Here is a 22,572-nt window from a genome sequence, read left to right as displayed (position 1 = left end):
TATTAAAAAAAATCTAATGAATACCAGGGTATGGTACATACTTATAATCCCAACACTTAGAAAGATGATGCAGGAAGACTGTGAGTTCAAACACAGTTTAAGGCCTGAGCTACATAGCAAGATCCTGACTCAAAAGCTTAAAACAGGTATGACTGGAGGCATGGCTTAGCTGTAGAACATCTGCCTACCAGTTCAAACCCTAATACCACCCCCCACAAAAAAAGAGAGAGAGAGAAAGAAGTATGTGTTTAGAATTTTGTAGTACAGACACACTGTAAGACAATTACAAGTTGTATTTATGAGGAAAGTTGTATTTATGAGGAATACAACAAATATGGAAAAATGATCACAATAAAAACCCTACATAAAAAGGGCAGAGTGTACATATGCACAAAGTCTGGAATACACATATAAAACTAAAAATTATTTGTCCCGAACTCAAAAAAGGAGGACTGTGTATTCTTTTCAACTTCCTAACTTTTCCCATCAGCATTATAATGATGATGATGTTGACAACAAAGATCACATAAAAGGAAAAATCACTTTGTTTTACCATGTGCTGCTTCCTGCCTCTCTTCTATGCTATCCTCCCTATCCTCCGCTTGTTCCCAATCCTCAGTCCCATCAGTTTGTACCCACCTGATTTCTTTTCCCGGGTATCAGAGTAGAGGCCTTTAACATCTTGCCTGGCAACCCCTAGCCTACTATGCACATCTGAAGAGGGCTCTCTCCGAACCACTGGGTTACTACCGAAAGCCTTTTCTGGAGAATATGGTCTTTTTCCTAACCGCTGGCGAATATCTGGAAAAAGAAAAAAGTACTACTGTTACCAAGTATATATGCTTCACTACCGGTATTGTCAGCCTGAGATCCTAAAGGATCTTGTACCAAATCTTACTGAGTGATGTCCTGAAACAATCAGGCCTCTAAAAACCTTTTTTCTTCATTACTTTTCTTTTTTTTTTTTTAACTGTATTTTTTTTGTCTTTTCTTTTTTGGTACTGGGGATCGAACCCAGGACATTGCACTTGCTAGGCAAGCGCTTTGCCACTGAGCTACATCCCAGCCCATCTTCATTACTTTTCTTGTTTGTTTCCTAAGGAAATCTCTTGATTCCCCCAGGAAAACTCAGGGAGTGTCAGGAAAACAACCTCATCCAGAAGCTTCTGAAGCAGAATTACCTCTTTTGTGTTTTAGTTAGCAAATGTATTTTTCCTCCCACCTCTTCAACAAAACTGCTGTAATGGTAACTCATGCCTATAATCCTTGCTATGAGGGAGCTAAGTTTATGAGAATCACAATTTGAGGGCAGCTAGACCAAAAAAGTTAACAAAACCTCCATCTCAACTAATAAACTGGATACAGTGGCATGTGCCTGTCACCCCAACTGTGCATGTAATGTGAATAGAGGGGTTGGGTTATAGTCTATGCCAGCCTAAGCAAAAAGTGAGACTTATCAATAAGTGGAAAGAACTGTGGCTATGACTCATGACTGCCTGTCTAGTGAGCCCAAGGCCCTGGGCTCAAATCCCAGAATTGAAGGAAAAAAATAAACAATAGCAACAGCAGAGCCATGTTTATTAGCAGAAGCCTCATGCTGGGGTTCTTCCCATCTCACATGCCTCTTCTAGAGTGGCACCACACCCTTTGTTCACCAGGCTGAGTCTCCTCTGTGGCTTCTCTGCCTTTATTCCTTACTTTCCAGCCCCTAGTCTTCCAAGGTATCCTGCATCCCATTCTCATCTTTTTCTGTTACCACTGTCATTGACATAGTTCAGGCCTTTGTTTCTGAACTCTATCCCAATCTAGGCCAGCCCAAAGTTTTCCTTCTTTAACAGGTATAAGATCTGGCTAGCTGGGCACCGGTGGCTCACACCTGCAATCCTAGCTACTCAGGAGGCTGAGATCTGAGGATCACAGTTCAGAGCCAGCCTGGGCAGGAAAGTCCATGAGACTCTTCTCTCCAATACACCAGCAGAAAACCAGAAGTGGCACTGTGGCTCAAGTGGTAGAGTGCTAGCCTTGAGCTGAAGAGTTGAGGGACATCACCTAGGCCCAGAATTCAAGCCCCATGACCAAAAAAAAAGAAAAAAAAGAAAAAGATCTGGCTACTTTCCTTCTCAAAAAATAAAGGCAATTGAGATCTTATTCCTTCCCCAGGACTAACTCTAAAGCCATTTTCTCTAGAACTTCTCTAAGAATTCTTCTACTATTCTCCAGTAAATATGTGGAGGGAGCCCTTGCACAGACTTCTCACATGCTGGCACCCAAGCCAGGGTCTGGATCACAGCAACCACATGCACAAAGCATGAGGGTTTGCATGCAAAAATAATCTAGTCCAAACTTTTAGCCACTTACCAAACCATGTAACTTAATTCTTATTGTTGTTGTGTATAAAGTATATTAATGAAATTCAAGCTAAATTAATTGCTTTGGAAAAAATACTGAAAGCTATTTTTGCCAAAGTCTATTTTACATGTCCCAAAATTCCAATGCCTAAAATTTAGATGTGATGAACAAAGTGTAAAACAGTGTTTTATCTAAGAACATTATCTCTGCCCCAAATTGCTCTCTGGAGCTCAGAATAAAGTCCAGGAAAGCTAAATAAATAAAATAAGAACAATACCTGATTTAGCACTGCTGATTGGTGGCCGTGGATGTGAGTGCTGCCGTTTTTCATCTAAGAGGTGTCGAACATCTGCAAATTTCTCCGGTGGCAATTTGTTCCCAATCCGATTTTTTATATTGCTTGTGGACATACTATCTGCCTTCATGGAGTTCCTTTAAAAAAGGAGTGGAAAAATTAACCAATTTCAACTATGAAACAAGTTCTATTCCATAATCTCACACTTTAGATGAGATTTTAAACAATTTAAGTAACGCAATCTAATACAGACAACATTCCCTTAGAAATACAATACACCAATAACCTCTTAAGGAACCATAACCAACATGTTGTGAAAACAGTGGTGAGATCAGGCAATCTGTTTAGTTTCCTAGCATGGGTTCTAAACAATGTCTGCACACTATCAAAGAGCATACAACTACACGTTACATTCTACCAAAATAAACAAATGAGATCTGGCTGATGTCCAAACCTTATAAGGTCTATAATCAACTTTTTTTTCATTTACATTGTTGAGGAATGAACTCAAAAATTTCAAGCTTTTGGGGCTGGAAAGTTGGCTCAGTGGTAGAGTGCTTGCCTTGCATGCATGAAGCCCTGGGTCAATTCCTCAGCACCACATAAGCAGAAAAAGCCAGAAGTGGAGCTGTGACTCAAGTGGTAGAGCGCTAGCCTTGAGCTGAAGAGCTGAGGGACAGCACCCAGGCCCAGGCCCCAGAGTTCAGGCCCCATGACCAACAAAAAATTTAAAAAAAAAGAATATCAAGCTTTCTACCATTTGAGCCATGCCCCAATCTTTTGAGTTTTAATTTTTTCAGACAGAGTCTTGCTCTCACACTAACTTTACTCGGGCTGACTTCAGACAGCAAATCCTCTTATCTCTGCTTATAAAGTAGCTGAAATTACAGGTATAAATTACTACTACCTAGCTACAATCCCTTCTTTAAAGAGAAGAATCAGGTGCTGGTGGCTCAAGTGCTGTCATCCTTGCTGCTCAGGAGACTGAGATCTATGGACTGTGGTTCAAAGTCAGCTGGACAAAAAAGTCTATGAGACTTTTATCTCCAATTAAACAGCAAAAAGCCAGAAGTGGAGGTATGGCTCAAATGACAGAACACCAGTCTTCAGTGATAGAGCAAAGCAAGGATGGGGATGATCAAGTTGAAGCCCCGGTATTGGCAATAAACAGGTAAAAAACAACAAAAACAAGTAAGAGACTTTCCATCCAATGAGATCAGCTAGGAAGTGGCATAACTTCTGCCATTTTGACTAGAAATTTCTGGGACAACTGAAGATGAATGAACAAAGCCATACAAACAAATCAGCATAAAAAGCCTTTGTCTTTCCCAAATCTACCACCAATAACATCTTCAGAGAGGGCATCCCTAGAATTTAATCCTTAAAGTTAAATATATACACTACTTTGTATAGTTGCTAGACTTTTTATGGTAGCTAGAATCTATCTTGCTAATTCAATACTAAGTAAACAGAAATCTAAATGTCCATCAATTAGATAGTAAATAAAGCCAGACCCAGAACTGCAGGCCTTTAACCCCAGCACACTGGAGGCTGAAGCAGGAGGACATCATTCCAGGCTAGGTTGGGCTACATAGTAAGACCATGTATAAATCAATCAATCCAATAACAAACAAACATGGGAGTAAATTTGGTGCTGGTACTTGGGTTTGAACTCAGGGTATGGGCACTGTCCTTAGCTTTTCCCCTCAGGACTGGCATTCTAGCACTTGAGCCACAGCTTCACTGTTTGGTGGTAAACTGAAGAGTCTTACAGACTCTCCTGGCCAGGATGAATTCATACTGGCACCCTGAGATTTGAGAAGCTAGGATTATAGGTATGAGACACCAGCCCCTAGGTTGATACTTTCAAACAATGGATTGAAAATAACAATAAATGTGTGAATACAAGGGTTTTTCATTTTCTGGACTGTCTATATATAACAAGGACCACTTGTATAGAGGAAAAACTATATATTTCTACAAGGAACCAAAATTGTAATTAAAAGTAATTACAGGGCTAGGAAGGTGGCTCAGTGGTAGAGCACTTGCCTTGCATGCCTGAGGCCCTGGGTTCGATTCCTCAGCACCACATAAGCAAAAAGAAAAAAGCTGGAAGTGGCGCTGTGGATCAAGTGGTAGAGCGTTAGCCTTGAGCTGAAGAGCTGAGGGACAGTGCCCAGGCCCAGAGTTCAGGCCCCACGACCGGACCCCCCCCCCCAAAAAAAGTAATTACAAAATTACAAAAATGTGTTCATATGTGAAAACAGCACAATAAAAACACTTTCACATTACAAATGTATAATAAATCAAAACTAAGGTGTCAGTGGCTTATGCTTATAATCCTAGCTACTCAGGAAGCTGAGATCCATAGGATTTGTCATTTCAGACAGAAAGCCAATGAAACTTCATCTCCAAAATAACCAGCAAAAAGCAGGGCTAAATGAATGGCTCAAGTGGTAGAACAACAGTAGAGCAAGGAAGCAAGCACACCATGTTTCAGGCCATGAGTTCAAATCCCAGTAACATTAAAAATAAAATAAGGCTAAGAATGTGGCTTAGTGGTAGAGTGCTTGCCTAGCATAAATGAAGCCCTGGGTTCGATTCCTCAGAACCACATGAACAGAAAAAGCCAAAAGTAGTTCTGTGGCTCAAATGGTAGAGTGCTAGTCTTATGCAAAAGAAGTTCAGGGACAATGCCCAGGCCCTGAGTTCAAGCCCTAGGACTGGCAAGATAAATAAATTAAAATTAAATAAAGTGTGTGTGTGTGTGTACTGGTACTGGGGCTTGAATTTAGGGCCTGGGTCTTGTCCCTGAGCTTTTGTGCTCAAGACTAGTATTCTACCACTTTGAGCCATACTCCACTTCTGGCTTTTTAATGGTTAATTGGAAATAAGAGTCTCATGCACTCTTCTGCTTGGGCTAACTGTGAATCCAGATTTCAACCTTCTGAGTAGCTTAGGTGCCCAACAAAAAATATTTTAAAAAGTTTATAGTTAGTATTTAAAATAAAAATATATGGTTCAGTGTTCTACTGCTTAACTAGCCTGCATAAGGCCCTACAAGTTCTATCTGTAGCCCCACAACAAAAATTTCTAACAACCAAAATTTAAAGCTAAGCCAAGTGCTGTTGGCTCATGCTTATAATCCTAGCACTCAGGAGGCTGAAATCTAAGGATTGTGGTTCAAAGTCAACCAGGGCACCAAAGTCCATGAGACTCTTATTTCTAATTAACCACCAGAAAACTGGAAGTGGAGCTGTGACTCCAAATGGTAGAGTGCTAGCCTTGAGCAAAGAAACTCAGAGACAGTACCTAGGCCCTAAGTTCAAAATATTAAAATTAAAAAATAATTCAAGCCAGGTGCCAGTGGCTTATGCCTATAATAGTAGCTACTCAGGAGGCTGAGATCTGAGGATCACAATTCAAAGCCAGCTCAGGCAGGAAAGTCTGTGGGACTCTTTATCTCCAATAAACCACCAGAAAATGAAGAGTAGCACTGTGGCGCAAGTGGTAGAGTGCTCGTTCATCTTGAGCTGAAGAGTTCAGGGACAGCGCTCAGGCCCAGAGTTCAAGTCCCATGACCAACCAAAAAAATAAATAAAATTCAAAGCTAATACTGATTTTAAAAAAAAAATCACCTAATATTTTTCAACTGAGATTCCACTTCATCAGCATACATAGTCATTTTCATGTTCTTCTTTGGTGAGGGAGTAGAAATCATTTTCAGTTCCAGATCATAGTCCATTTCATCTGAGTCTGAGTTGCTAGCACTGGACCGCCTGGATGTGCTCCGCTCACAGGTCTGCTTGAGTGCTGGGATCTCCTCATGGTACTCTACCACCACCCTATCATCTGCATCCATGTCCTGATCTTCCTCCTCCTCTGCCTCCTCTTCTTCCTCTTCTTCAATGGGTTCCTCAGGAACATTCACTAATCCTGAAGAAATTTAACAACAAAAAAAAAAAAAAATTAGGAAAAGCTTAAACTAAACTAAACTAAACTAAACCCAACAAGTATTATTTTCTACTCTACATGAGTGAAAAAAAAATCCCATCTCAGATTTCACTGGAACACTAGCTATCTATAAAAATATCAAACTGACAAAAAAAAAATGTCAATACCACTCTGGGTGCCTACAACAGAATGGTTATGTAAAAGGATGACCTTAGTCTAAAAAAGTATTATAAAGCCACTTAAAATATAAGTGATTATTCACAATTCTGGTTTTTAACAAAACCAACAATCAAGATACTCTGAAGGTCATTTTGAATATAAGCAAACTAACAGCTGAGATCAAACAAAGCAATAGTCTACCTTCTTGTTTCATCTCTCATATGTATGCAAATATCCTTTTCAGTCTATAGAATGCCATGTTTTTCACATTTTTAAGCTTTTTGATAATGATTTCACTGTTTAAAATGGCTCTCAAATATAGCACTGAAGTGCTGTGTAATGTAGTAGGTATGTTTGTGCCTTGTGGAGAAAATGCATATATTAGGTAAATATCTCTCAAGCATAAGTTGTCTATGAATTCAATGTTAATTAACCAACAGCATATATTAAATAAGGTGTCTTTAAGTAGAAAAACAGGTCTAAAGTTATATCTTGATTAGTTGGTGAAAATAGTTTGACCAGAGGCTTTGGATGGCTCATTATTTGCTGATTCATCTTGTACACTGTTGAGGAAAATGTAAGCTGGTATCCTCATTGTAAAAAACAGTAGGCAGGTCTAGAAACTTAATTTTTTTCCATTTGTACAGGGGTAAATGCACTGTATTAAATATGTAAGGTCTTATCTATGTGGGTTTGATTACAGAAACTAATAAAGTATTCTCTAAAAAAAAAAAAAAAAAACAGTAGGCAGTTTTCTATAGAAACTGACCCACCATGAGGTGCCACTTTTCCTGTAGGCAATTCAAATGTATCTGCAGTTCTTTGTTAATACAGCATTCTATACAACAACCAAAATATGAAAAGAACGTGTGCAATGACTAATAAAGCAACTGCAGGACAGGCATATATGGAATATTCTTATTCATTCCTAAAATACAATGAGATTTTCTCATCACCACAATATGGATGGACTGGAAGATATATACTCATTAACGTAAGCCAAGCTTAAAAAAAAAAACAGAAAACAATTTGCTAATTTACTGTTTGCATATAACCATTCAAAATACTGAAAATCAGCCATTAAATTTTTTTTTTTTTTTGGTCTGGTTGTGGGGCCTGAACTCTGGGTCTGGGCACTGTCCCTCAGCTCTTCAGCTCAAGGCTAGCGCTCTACCACTTGAGCCACAGCGCCACTTCCAGCTTTTTTCTTTTTGCTTATGTGGTACTGAGGAATCGAACCCAGGGCCTCAGGCATGCAAGGCAAGCGCTCTACCACTGAGCCACCTTCTCAGCCCTCAGCCATTAATTTTAAAGTTATGTAAAAATACTTCTAAGTAGAAAGTAAAAATATAAAGTATATATTTACAAGAATTATAATATTATGAAATCAGACATGGGAAAAATGTAAAATGAAGTCAGTTATTATATCAGAGTGCTAGAATTAAGGGCAGTTTGCCTTTTAATATCTTTAATTTGGACATAAAGAGTAGATGAAGCCAGAGCTGGTGGCTCATGTGGGTTCCTATCTACTCAGAGGACCAAGATCTAAGGATCATGGTTCAAAGCCAGCCTGGACAGGAAAATCCATGAGAAAGCTGGAAGTGGAGCTGTGGCTCAAATGATAGAGGCCAACCTTGATCAGAAAAGCTCAGAGAGGGCTGGGAACATGGCCAGTGGTAGAGTGCTTGCCTTGCATGCATGAGGCCCTTGGTTCAATTCCTCAGCACCACATAAGCAGAAAAATCCAGAAGTGGTACTATGGCTCAAGTGGTAGAGTGCTAGCCTTGAGCTGAAGGGCTGAGGGACAGCGCCCAGGCTCAGAGTTCAGGCCCATGACAAAAAACAAAAAAGAAAAAAAGAAAGAAAAGCTCAGAGGCAGTGCCAGGTCCTGGTCCTGACTTTAAGCCCCAATACTGGCCCAAAAAAAAAAGAGTAGATGACAGCAGTATCTTAAAGTTTACTAAAATTGGAGAAAACTGAGTAACAAAATTTATGCATTATAAATATATACATTTCACATAAAGTACTGAATATAGCTATTAGATAAAAATGCAAAGACTTCATTTCTTCCTGCATACATCATCACAGTGAAATATGTATTTGCATGTTACTCTGTGTTATATGTATGTTTTTATATTCTATACTGGCTTGCTAGTTCTTTAAAACAAGCAGAAGATTCCACACATTAAATACATGCTTTATAAAACATAATTAAGATAATTCCTTTACAATAAGAATGAAGGAAGCCTACTTCATGGTATCCTTCTTTTTGAGTGGCTTTATGTGCATAAACCAATAAACCTGCAGCAGACAATGCAGCAACTTATTTACATAATCAGAAAATAGATAATAAAATCAGCCTGTTTGTTAAGATAATTAAAATTTTCTCATGTAGTTGTTGACATAAATAGAAAAATTAGGTTTTCCTTAGCAAAGTTTTATTTTAATTTTTTCTATCACATTTGATCTTCTGTTGTTTGTTAGAACAGCTTTATAAAATCATTTGATCTCTTTGTATGGGCAATTTAAAATTAATAGTGACTTGACTTACTTTCCTATATGTTGGCAGAGGGTGAGGGCAAGGAAGAGAGGATGATAAAAGTTTGGAACCTTAAAAGACTGTATTAAGAATAAAAATATGATTTCGAGAGCCAAACATGTGTCTACCCAAAAGCTGAGCAGGCAACTACCGGAATGTCGGTGTTTATACGACGTCAAGCCAACGTCATCCCCAATCATGGCTCTCTTCTTGATCACATCCCTCTGAATGCGACGGGAATGATATCTTCGCTTCCTGCAACATTCCAAAGTTAGCACATAATCAGAAACCAAAATGCATTAATTAATTTCAACTATACAACTGACTCAATGTTAGGCGCTGAAACAGATTTTTTAAAATGAAACCAAGGCAGCATTTTAAAAATTTACCACAGTTAAGAATTATGAATTCATCCTTCTTATCTTCCTTTCATTCTACAAGAGTTTCTGAAGGATTCTACTACAGAGTAAAGGATTAGAAAAAGCTTAAGGTATAGCCTATAATCCCAGATACTCAAGAGATAGAGCCTGAAGGATCAAAAGTTAGAGGCCAATCTGGGAAAAGTTAGTAAAATCCATTTCAAAAACAAAATAAAACCAAAAGGAAGCTAAGCACCAGTGGCTCAGGCCTATAATTCTAGCTCTTTAAGAGGTTGAGATCTGAGGATTAGTTTGAAGCCAACCCCAGGAAGACAACTCCAAGAACTCTTAAGGGTGGCTCAAGTGGTAGACAGCCAGTTCCAAGGGAAAAAGCCAAGACCTAGCATAAGGTCCTGAATTCAAAGCTCCCATACTGGCACAAGAATAGAAAATTAGAATTAAAAGAAGACTGAAGGTGCAGTTCAAGTATCAGAATAGCCTAGCACATGGGAGGCCCTGAGTTCAGTCCCTAGTTGCTGCAAAAAAAGGAAGGAAAGAAACCCTTAAAGTACCATTTTTTCAAAAATTATTTGATTGTACATTATAATTTTAGACTCACCAGGAATTGCTAAGAATCCCTTTCATGCCTCCATAGTTTGGATTCCCATACTTCATGTAGTACTGACTTCTTCTGGCTGCCCCAAGTTCCTTTTTGTCATCTAAAAATCAATATAACAGTTACCTAAAATTTCCTGTGGGTGTGAAGACAGTATCAAATGGAAGTGTCTGTTTGTGTGTGTGAGAAGGGGAAGGGAGAGGGAGAGAGAGAGAAATATTTTCCATAAGTGAGACAAAAATCAATGTAATTGGATAACAACAAGGCAAGAGACACTGTAAACATTTCCTCTCTTAGGGTATATATACTAAGGCAACACAGTATGGGGAAGACAGAGCAAAATACAGAGATAACTGAGGTTGAACTGTTGAAGAGCTAACAAGGTTAGTAGAGGAAATATTATAAAAAATAAGATACTGGGGAGTGGCTCAGTGGTCTTATACTGACCTAGTATATCTGAGGCCCTGCCCTTGATTCCTACCCATAACCGTGGAAGACATAAATTTCTAAAAAGCATGAGTTTTTCCGAAAAGGTAGATTTTTACTGTCCCTGAAAGATAATATTCATTTCTGAAAGACAAATATTATAACTGCAGAAAGGTTAAAGAATCAAACTATATGTAAATGCATACATTTAACCAACCATTTTCTCTATGTTCTTATGATATTCCTCAATATAACTTAAAGACAACCATGCTGTGGTTCATACCTACCAACTATTAGAGAGGTACAGCACCTGAGGTATAAGGCTAGTAAGTGGGCTGGGAAGGTGCTCAGTGGCAGAGTGATTGCTTTGCATGCATGAGGCCCTGGGTTCGATTCCTCAGCACCATATAAGCAGAAAAAGCTGGAAGTGGCTCTGTGGTTCAAGTGGTAGAGCTCTAGCCTTGAGCTGAAGAGCTAAGGGACAGTGCCCAGGCCCAGAGTTGAGGCCCCACAACCAGCAAAAAAAAAAAAAAAAAAAAAAAGCTAATAAGCCTTTATTATCTCAACAAATAAGCCAGGTATGGTGATGAACACACCTGTGATCTCACCAATGTAGGAGGCTCATGGTCTGAGGTTAGTCCAGGGTAAAAACTCAAGAACTTATCTGAAAAGCTGAGTTTAAATGATTTGTTGCATTAATATATTGGCTGAGATAAACTCTGTAAAAAACAGCTTTAGGAGCTATGATGTTTTCTTAAATGACATTTCCACAGACTGTTTCAGGATATATTTAGAAAACGGAGGGTTATGGATTAAGAAAAAAAATACTTGGGGCTGGAAAGGTGGCTCAGTGGTAGAGCGCTTGCCTTGCATGCATGAGGCCCTGGGTTCGATTCCTCAGCACCACATAAGCAGAAAAGAAAAAAGCTGGAAGTGGTGCTATGGCTCAAGTGGTAGAGCGCTAGCCTTGAGCTCAAGAGCTGAGGGACAGCGCCCAGGCCCAGAGTTCAGGCCCATGAATGGACCCCCCCCCCCAAAAAAAAAAATACTACCACAGACTCTGTGTCCAGAAATCTAGATTAAATGCTAAAGAGTTGTGAAAACTTGGAAAATAAATTCTAAAAGCTTTCATTTGCTCATAAAAAACCCTCAAAACATGAACCGGAAAACAGGGAGTTAATATATTCTATTGATGTGATTCCTTATCAAATTGTGTGCCTCAAATATGTGCAGTGTATATGTCTATGTATCAATTAAGTTGTTGGAATAAAATAATGAAATAAAAATTCCATCTTCAAAAAAAACAACAACCAAAAACCAAAAGCTAAATACCAATTAATAAAGAAATGATAAAGCAAGGAAATCATTAATGTATACTAATGCTATTGAATTGAAGAGTGATGAACAACAGGCTATTCACAATTATCCATCCACCAATTTTCTTTTTTGTCAGTTGTGGGGCTTAAACTCAGGGCCTGAGCGCTGTCCCTGAGCTTTTTTATGTTCAAGGCTAGCGCTCTACCACTTGAACCACAGTACTACTTTGGTTTTTGAGTGGTTTATTGGAGATAAGCGTCTCATGGGGACTTTTCTGTCTGAGCTGGCTTCGAACTGCAACCCTCAGATCTCTCAGCCTTCTGAGAAGCGAGGATTACAGCTATAAGCCACCAGCACCCAGCTCTCCACCAATTTTTTAAATACAAAGGGATAAATAGTAGCTTTACAGTGGACAAACCTGGTGATCACAAACTTAACCAAGTAATTCATGTAAACATCTTCATGAATCTATGTATCCCCTGATCTGATGCACTGAAAAATGACAAAGCAAGGGGTACAATAGACAGAGACTTGACAAGTGGGACTACATTAAAATGAAAAGGTTGGGGGCTGGGAAGGTAGCTCTGTGTTAGAGCGCTTGCCTTACATGCATTAGGCCCTAGGTTCGATTCCTCAACACCACATAAGCAAAAAGAAAAAAGCCAGAAGTGGTGCTGTGGCTCAAGTGGTAGAGTGCTAGTCTTGAGCTGAAGAACTGAGGGACAGTGCCCAGGCCCAGAGTTCAGGCCTCACGACTGGACCCAGATAGATAGATAGATAGATAGATAGATAGATAGATAGATAGATAGATAGATAGATAGACAGACAGACAGACAGACAGACAGACAGACAGACAGACAGATAGATAAATAGATAGATAAATAGATAGATAGATAGAATGAAAAGGTTTCTGCACAGCTAAGGACAGTTTCTAAACTAGAAAGACAGCCAATCAATTGGGAAAAGATCTTGACCAGCAATACATCAGACAAAGGCCTAATACCCAAAGAGACCAAGAAACTAACCCCTCCAAAACTTAATACACCAATTACTAAATGGGCAAGGAAGCTAAGAAGAGACTTCTCAGAAGAAGAGCTAAAAATGGAAAGAAACACATGAGGAAATGCTTCATCATCCTTGGCCATAAAGGAAATGCAAATCACAACAACCCTGAGATAGCATCTTACCCTAGTTAGACTGGCCAACATATTGAATTGTAATAACAAATGCTGGTGGGAACATGGGAGAAAGGAACCCTTACTACCTGCTGGTGGGAATGTAATCTAGTAAAAACCACTCTGGAAAGCAGTCTGGAAGTTCCTCAAAAAGTTAAACATAGACCTTCCCTATGACTCGCCATACCACTCCTGGGCATCTATCTTGAGCATCACAAGCCAGGATATGATAAAGACACCTGCACATCCATGTTCGTTGCTGCCACTTTTCACAATAGCCAAGATATGGAAACAACCCAGATGCCCCACAATAGATGAGTGGATGCAAAAAATGTAGTACCTATTAGAATGGAATTTTACACAGCTATTAGAAGAATAAAATAATGTCATTTTCAGGGAAGTGGATGGAACTAGAACAAATTATGGTGAAGTAAGCCAAGATCAGAAGACAAACAGCACGTGTTCTCCCTGATATGCAGATGTTAACACACTGGGATATGACCAATTACACAGAATTCGAGATATTCACATACTGTGAGACCAAAAGAGGATAGTCTTAGGAGAGAATCACAAAGGTGCAATACTCAATACTCTTCATATATATATACAAAATAACAGTCATATTGAAATGAACTCCAAAGATATAGAAACAAAGGACTTTAATTTTTTTTTTTTTGCCAGTCCTGGGGCTTGAGCTCAGGGCCTGAGCTTCTTTTGCTCAAGGATGGCACTCTACCACTTGAGCCAAAGCACCACTTCCAGCTTTTTCTGTCTGTGTGGTACTGAGGAATCAAACCCAGGGCTTCATGCATGCTAAGCAAGCACTCTTACCACTAAGCCACATTCTCAGCTCCTCTTTTATTTTTAGACTCTGTATTCTTTATCTTTTTTTTTTTTTTTTTTTTCCCAGTCATGGGGCTTGAACTCCCAGTCATGGGCCTGGGCACTGTGCCTGAGCAGTTCAGCTCAAGGCAAGCACTCTACCGCTTGAGCCACAGAGCCACTTCTGGTTTTCTGGTGGTTAACTGGAGATAAGAGTCTCACAGACTTTCCTGCCTGGGCTGGCTTTGAACAGTGATCCCAGATCTCAGCCGCTTGAGTAGCTAGTATTATAGGCGTGAGCCACCGGCACCCAGCTTTGTATTCTTTATCTTATATATGATGCATTCATGTGCTCATCTGTGGGAGGGTGGAAGAAGGGCAAGAATCAGAGGAAAAACAGAGAAAAGGTGCAGCAGTGGAGTACACTGGCTACAATAGTCATTGATGAAAGTGAACTAAGCAACTCGTGGGTGGGGAGGGGATGGAGGGAATGGGAGAGAATAAGGGAAGAAATGACACTTTGTAAAAGGAAATGTACTTAATATCTGATGCATGTAAAGCTAACCCCACTGCATATCACCTCTAAAACAGCAATAATTTTTTTTAAAAAGACACAGCATCACATTTGCAGTGTTCTTGCCTCACATGTACAACCTGAATGTAATCAGAAAAAAACATCAAACTTAAACTGAAATATTCTATAAAATAATGAGTTTCCATACTTTTTTTAAAGCTTATTTTAAGTGATACTGGGGGAAGGATTTCATTGTTACATCTCTACTCATGTTTACACTGTATTGTGGATCAATCTCACTCCCTCTATCACACTCCATGCCCCACAAATAGCACCCTCAGCCCATTTCCTAGTTTTCATTCTCATAGTTACAAATAATCTATTTTGACAGCATTCAACCTCCCTATCCAGATGCTCCAACCATCTCCTGCTCGTTCTCACACACCGACAGTCTATCGACTCCCCACATCACATCCTGAGCCTCTATACCTTGAACTCAGGGCCTGGGTGCTGTTCCTGAGCCTCTTTGTGCTCAAGGTTAGTGCTCTACCACTTAAGCCACAGCACCACTTGAAGTTTTTGAATGGTTAATTGCAGATAAGAGTCTTAGGGGAACTGTTCTGCCTGGGATGGCTTTGAACCAGATCTCAGCCTCCTGAGTAGCTAGGCTTGTAGGCCTGAGCCACTAGCACCCTGCCTCTATACTCTAAAAAAATACATTAGTACAAGAAAACAAAGCAAAGTAGTAGTTCTAGATTAAGGGAGACTAAGAAGATATGGTATACTTAGGTACTTAAGTCTAAGGGAATCTACACAGCACATACTTTTTAGAGCAACTGATGAAATCTAAACATGGCATTTAGATTAGGTAATAGTATGGTATTGATGCTAAATTTCCAGATTTTTAAAACTATACCATGTATAAGAAAATTCCCCTGTGTTTCAGAAATATACACTCAAGTAGTTAGTGGTGCTAACTCCAGTCCAATCTCAAATGATTAAAACAATATTTATATTTATATATAAATATGCATACATGTGTATTTTAAGTTCCCACCAAAAATCAGCATGTAGAACAATAAAACCTCTAAACTTATTTTAAGAAGGAAGGGAGAATGATAAGAGGGAGTGGGTTGATTGGTATACATTGTAGGCATGCATCAAAATATCACAATAAAATCTCCCTTGGGGCTGAGATATAGCTCAGTGGCAAAGCACTTGCTTAGTAAGCGCAATGTACTGGGTTTAATCTCTGGTACCAGAAAGAGAAGGATAAAAAAAACAAAACAAAACAAAACAAAAAAACAAAATGTCCCTTGGACAACTAAATGTATAGCAATAAAGAAAAAAATTCGTATGCACAGTTTAATGGAGATCAGCACAGAAAGGCTATCAGTTATGTCAACTCAGGTTACTGCTATAACAATTAAAAAGTAAGTTTTTATAGTTTTATAGTCCAGATGATAACTGGCTGAAAAGTGCATGGAGTAAATCAACATTAACAGAAAATAACAAGTTTGCATACAAATAGCTAATTTACACCTTCAAAGTTAGAAATTGCTTCAGAGAAGTTTAGGGCTAATAATAAATAGGTGAAAAAAATGTTTACCACTTTCAGCCATCAGGGAAATAAAGGTAAATCAAAATTTAAAATTCTATCTTATCCTAGGCAAAATGACTATCACTGAAAAAGTGAAAAACAACAAATATTGGCAAGAATGGAGGGAAATTATATACTGTGGATGACAATGTAAATTGGGCAGCTGCTGCATCACTTATTAAAATAAGTATGAAGATTCCTCAAAAAACTGAAAATAGAATTACCATATGATCTTACACCACTACTGACATAAACCCGAAGGAAAGTAGACAGTATACAATGAAGCTATCTACATTTATCACTGTACTATTCACAACAGCCAGGCTATGGAATAAACCTAGGTACCAGTTAATGGATAAATGAATAAAGCAAATGTTGTAATATACACACTGGAGTTTTTATTAAGCCATAAAGAATGAAATTATTTGATTTACAGGAAAATGGAGAAGAGATTATCACATTAAGTGAAATAAATGGTCAAGTATCACAGGTTTTCTCTTATATAGAATTTTAAAAGAGAAGAGACATAAAAGTAAAAGGGATACCATATCAAGGACATAAAAGAAGAAAGAGAACAGGGGATGAGAAAGCGTAACAAGGGGTGAAATATGATCAAAGTTATATGTACTACAGAAATGTCATAATGAAACCCATTTATTCTGTACAATTAACATATGCCAATAATATTATTTATATATTATAAAAGTTTAGAAAGATTTCTTTATGAGGGCTGGGATGTAGCTCAGTGGCAAAGCGCTTGCCTAGCAAGTGCAACGTCCTGGGTTCGATCCCCAGTACCAAAAAAAAAAAGAAAAGACAAAAAAAATACAGTTAAAAAAAACCCAAAAAACAAAAAAAAACCAACCCTTTAAAAAGCCGGGCGCTGGTGGCTCACGCCTGTAATCCTAGCTACTCAGGAGGCTGAGATCTGAGGATCGCGGTTCAAAGCCAGCCCGGGCAGGAGAGACCGTGAGACTCCTATCTCCAATAAACCACCAGAAAACCGGAAGTGGCGCTGTAGCTCAAGTGGTAGAGCGCTCGCCTTGAGCTGAAGAGCTGAGGGACAGCGCCCAGGCCCAGAGTTCAAGCCCCACGACCGACAAAAAAAAAAAAAAAAAAAAAAAAAGAAAGATTTCTTTATGAACACAGGAAATTACAGTTCAAAGGGAACTTGGATACTACTTGATCTAACTTCTAGACAAAAAGATCACTCAATAATTAATCATTTTGATGGAAAATGAAAATTATTATAAATACCAAATTTACCTTTTGTAGCAAATCTCATGAATAACCTATTTCCTTTAGCAAGTTTGTTAGCAGGACGAAGATCATTTCTTAACAGAGATTCTTCTTCTACCTGAGACAATGTGTCCAACTTAAGGAGAAAGAGAGAATTTTCAGTGTAAAGTTTGTCCTTTTATAAATGTATATGCTATGGACAAGCTGCCATTAAGAAAGCATTCTATCTTTAATACACATCGCCATTACAACATGAGCTCCTCCACAGAATTTCAGTGTCCCAGGTCTTCTCTCAATACCTTGGCCAAAGTCTCCACATTCTCTAGCCCCTTTACTTTCTTTACTTTCCTTCATATCATTTTCTAGCATTATATATCTGTATATCCATGTATTGTCTCCTCAAGTAGAATATAAGTTCCAAGAAATGAGGACTTTGTTTTGCTTGATGACTGTCCTCAGCACCTAAAATTTGTTAACAGTAGCCACTTAATAATTAAAATAAATATACTTAGCTTCGGAGCCTAGTGGTGGATCACTGACTAGATTATACAAAGCCTTGGGACTGACCCAAGCAGTGTGAGAAAAAAAGTATATACACTCTAATATTTCTAACAACAGCACATAATCCATTAGGAAATATGCCACCACTTGCTTTTTCTTTTCAATTTTTGGGATCAAGCCCAGGGTTTCATGCATGCTAAATAGGTGCTCTACCACTGAGTTATACCTCCAGCCCTTCTTGCTTTTTCTTAATTTTACTTAATAGATAACAGTTCAAAAGTAATTGTCTTTCATTTATGCAGAAATGTGGGATACCATTCTAAGACCCAACATAAACATATCCACTTGAGCTTGAAGCCGGAGGGGACGGGGCATCCTTAGAAGGTCTGTGGTGAAAGCCAGAAGAATACAATTTACTAAGTTGTACTAAGTCTTTGAGACTTAAGTCTAAAAAACACAGTAAGCATTTTTTTTCTTTTTACAATTAAAATCTAATAATATTTTGACTCTATTACTAACCTCTACATCACTTGGGTTCTCATCTTCAACTTCTCCTTCTTCAGCCTCATCATCATCTGAACTGTCTTCCTGCTTGTCTAAAATGGAATGTGAGGAATAAGATGAACCTTAATGAAACTCCATCTCATTTTTTTACAACTTAGTATTTACTACTCTTATTTAGTGATGAGCCAAAGCATCATAGTTTTCACCTCAGATGTTTCTGAAAAACACAAAGTCTCAAACAAGTATGTGTAAGAAATAGCACTTTCAGACCAAAGTTCCCTCCTTGGTGTTTAGCTACCTTTTTTGCTTTTTTCAGATGACTTGTCTTCATTGGCATCCCTGCTTCTTATCTTATCCTGGGCTGGCAGAGAGCTCATATTAATAAGTGCTCGTGTGGCTGTTATTTCATCCAGCCAAACCACATTACCTAAAATAAAATAAAATTTAAAAAACAATTACCCACAGAAATGGAGAGAGACAAAAGGTAAACAAATGCAGCACTGGACATTATGTTGAAAATGAACTACACAGCTGGGCACCGGTGGCGTGTAATCCTAGCTACTCCAGAGGCTGAGATCTGAGTATTGTGGTTTGAAGCCAGCCCAAGCAATAAAGTCTATGTGACTCTTACCTCCAATAAACTACTTAGAAAAAGCCGGAAGAGGTGCTGTGGCTCAAGTGGTAGAGTGCCAGCAGACTATAGAGAGGCTCACTGACAGTGCCCAAGCCCTGAGTTCAAGCCCCAGGACTGTTTAAAAAACAAAAAAAGAAGAAAGAAAATGAACTGTACAACTTGTAGATGGGGATGGGAGAGAAAACCTGGGAGAGTACAAAAGGAAAGGGGTGGCATGTCCCAAAAGAAATATATTCATTACCTGACTTATGCAACTGTAACCCCTCTGTATATCACCTTTATAATAAGCAATAAAAAAAATTTTTTTTTTGTCAGTCATGGGGCTTGAACTCTAGGCCTGGGAGCTGTCCCTCAGCTCTTCAGTTCAAGGCTAGTGCTCTAACACTTGAGCCAGTGCCACTTCTGGTTTTCTGAGTGGCTTATTGGAGATAAGAGTCTCACAGCCTCTCCTGCCCAAGCTGGCTTTGAACTGTGAGACTCAGATCTCCTGAGTAGCTAGGATTACAGGTGTGAGCCACCGGCCCCCGGCTTAAAATTTTTTTTAAATAAAACATTACCCTGCATTAAATGGTAACTTGTGTGAATGTGTATTTATGTGCGTGTGAGACACTAGGGCTTGAACTCAGGGCTTGGTGCTCTTGGTAAGTTCTTTTGCTCTAGGCTGGCACTCTACCACTGGAGCAACACCTCCCCTCTAGCTTTTGGTTTGGTTAATTGGAGATGAGTCTCAGACTGGTTGGGCTGGTTTCAAACAGATCCTCAGATCTCTGCCTCCTGAGTGGCTAGGATTGATCACAGGCATGAGCCACAGATACTGGCTAAACAGTAAGTTTCTTGGCAACAGATTAGGTACATTTTCTGTCTACCAATTTTCATTAGTCAATGTATAAACTAGCTAATGAAAAGAAGTATAAAAGTAGTAGTAAGCCCAGTGCTGGTGGCTCACACCTGTAATCCTAGCTGAAATCTAAGAATCGAGGTCCAAAGCCAGCTGGGGCAGGAAAATCTGTGACACTCTAATCTCCAATTAATCACCAGAAAACCGGAAGTGGCACTGTGCTTCAAGTGGCAGAGTGTTTGCTTTGACTGAAGAGCTGAGGGACAGCCCCCAGGCCCCAGGCCCAGAGTTCAAGCCCCATGAGGGGGAAAAAAAAATAGTAGTAAAGCCTCTTTCGTGAACTTAGTCTAGAGCTGTATTCTCAAACTCATTTCTACAAAGTATTACATGAAAAAGGATTCTGTGTATTTTTAACTGCCTAGAAGCTGGGCTAGACAGTGCGTGCTTATAATACCAGCATTGGCAAGTACAGGCAGGAAGATCTCAAGTTCAAGGATAACCTGGGTTAGACTGAAACTTTGTCTTAAATGAACACCTGCCTGGACACAGTGAGTGCTAGCTAATATTAGCAAGTTTGTTGTTTTGTTTTTGATAGGTTCTTGATAATAGGTGGCTAAGCTGGCCTTGAACTCCTAGACTCAAAGTGATCCTTCTGCCTTGGCCTCCTGAGTAGATTGGACAATAAGCATATACTGCGGTACCAAGCTAAATGTTAGCAGTTCTTGATGATAACTATCAAATATATAAAGATTGTCTATTGTATTACTGCCCCCTGCAGGAAAGCCTTCTGCTAGTCTCTGTTATCTATACATGCTAAATCATGTTCCCCTATCTTAAAGTATGGATGAGGAAGATAATCACAGGATATAAACAATAGAAGCATGATGACCACTTAGCTAATTTAGACTGTTAAGGAAGAGAATTAGCAGCAAAAAAGGCTTAGAGACATCTGATGGAAAAGAAACCTCCTATTCCAAACAGTATTTCTCAAACTGAACACTAGTGGCTCATGCCTGTAATCTTAGTCTCTCAGGAGACAAATATCTGAGGATCACTGTTTGAAGCCAGCATGGGCAGACTCTTATCTCCAATTAACCAGCAAAAAGCCAGAAATGGACCTGTGGCTCAAGTGGAAGAGTGTCAGCCTTGAGCAAAAAGGCGACAGCACCAGGCTCTGAGTTCAAGCCCAGTACTGGCAGGCACACACGCATGCGTGCACATACACACACACACACACACAAATATATGTATATATATGTACATATAGATATGCTGATATATATGCATATATATGTATATAAAAGCATAGTAAATGAAGGTCTAATGACTCATTTCTGTTACTAATAAGCCACTTGCCAGGGTAAATAATTTCCTTTACATATTTTTCAGTTACTGATGCACAATTATGAGATAGTTGAACATGATCATTCTAAAAGTCACTGAAACTTTTAACATTCCTTAGCTAAAGTTCTAATGACTTAAATATTAAGGGCTAGAAAACTGTAACTCACAGGCCAAATCAGCCTTAAGTTTGTTATTTATACTTGTACCAGCTTTATTTGGGTATAATTAAAGTAAAATAATCTACACACCCACCACTTGGTTTTGTAAAGAATTTCTACTGCAAATAGCAAGACATATTCAGTATATATGTTTATAGTTGATTTCAAGGGCTAAGAGTGTGGCAAGTGGTAGAGTGCTTGTCTTCTAAGCAGGCCCTAAGTTCAAACCCCAGGAATGCTGAAAAAGAAAACAGCTACTCTGATGCTGTCATAGCAGAATTGAATAAATATGACATGGACCAACAGTCTATATATACCTTAAAATATTTACTATTTGAACCTCTATAGAAAAAGATTTACAGAGCATTGATTTGCACAGTATAAGTTAAGCAGATGAGCAATGAGAAAAAAAAAAACTTTCATTTAGTCATGTTTCTTTATTCAGTGAACACTTAGAAAACCACTAAAAAAGAAAAAAACAAAAAACAAAAAAACAAAAAAACCCCATCTGCTATCTTGGGTACAATGTCATTGGCCAGTCAGCTGGTGGCAAGGAAAAGCTGAACTAGAAATGAGTCAAGATAACAAGGGGCCAGAAAAGTGGTTACCTGACATGAGGCCATACTTGGAGTGTAAGTGAGAGTAATTTAAGTCAGAGATACGGAAGGCAAACCCTCTAAGCTACTGTATGGCAAGCCTTAATGACAAAGCTTAAAGCCCTAAAAACACAGCCCACGTCTACATAGTTGGATACCCTTTTTTGGGAAACTGTGGGTGTTAAAGAAGCTTCAATTACATATACTACTCAGTTGACAGCAACTAATTTCCTAGAGCTTGGGTTAACACCTCTGAGCTAACTTGGAATCTAATAGAATACAAGCTGATAGACTACCTAAGGCATGGTCATTCTCATCAACAAGCAGTTTCTTTTTCTTATGTTGAGGGAAAAGGTTAGGCATAAAGATATATAATCTGGGTCATTATCACTTTTTATCAAAAGATAGTAAAACCTCTAAAAGTCATACACAAAAGCATAGTAAACAGGAAATGTGGTGTACTTACACGAAGTATCATCCAGCCATTCAATGTGAGCAGGAGGATACTCTTTAAAGTAGGAAAAGATATCTTGGGTGCTCATTTCATCAACTCCGCAAATGTAGATTGTCTCCAGTCGCACTTTGGGAATTGCTAGAAAAACAAGACACTAAATTTTCCCACCTGTTACTGTA

The 22,572-nt window shown here is 38.8% G+C and overlaps 1 protein-coding gene across 1 annotated transcript in view; it reads right to left on the bottom strand.

The window, feature by feature from the left end:
- Positions 1-22,572, bottom strand: part of Ncbp3 (nuclear cap binding subunit 3) — a 53,598-nt gene that overhangs the window by 5,519 nt on the left and 25,507 nt on the right. Inside the window, exons 4-12 of the mRNA XM_070001756.1 lie at positions 22,406-22,531; positions 18,668-18,796; positions 18,385-18,461; positions 17,392-17,500; positions 10,275-10,374; positions 9,448-9,551; positions 6,283-6,580; positions 2,627-2,781; positions 640-801 (exon numbers count right to left, since the gene is read on the bottom strand). Of these exons, the coding sequence (XP_069857857.1) occupies positions 640-801; positions 2,627-2,781; positions 6,283-6,580; positions 9,448-9,551; positions 10,275-10,374; positions 17,392-17,500; positions 18,385-18,461; positions 18,668-18,796; positions 22,406-22,531 (1,260 nt within the window). The remainder of the gene's footprint in view (positions 1-639; positions 802-2,626; positions 2,782-6,282; positions 6,581-9,447; positions 9,552-10,274; positions 10,375-17,391; positions 17,501-18,384; positions 18,462-18,667; positions 18,797-22,405; positions 22,532-22,572) is intronic.

Source organism: Dipodomys merriami, unplaced genomic scaffold (assembly GCF_024711535.1).
Source record: "Dipodomys merriami isolate MVZ:Mamm:240054 unplaced genomic scaffold, mDipMer1.0.p SCAF_59, whole genome shotgun sequence".
In the NCBI taxonomy this organism is placed as follows: domain Eukaryota; kingdom Metazoa; phylum Chordata; class Mammalia; order Rodentia; family Heteromyidae; genus Dipodomys; species Dipodomys merriami.
The sequence above is the reverse complement of the archived record's forward strand: the minus strand, read 5'-3'. Positions and strand labels throughout refer to the sequence as shown.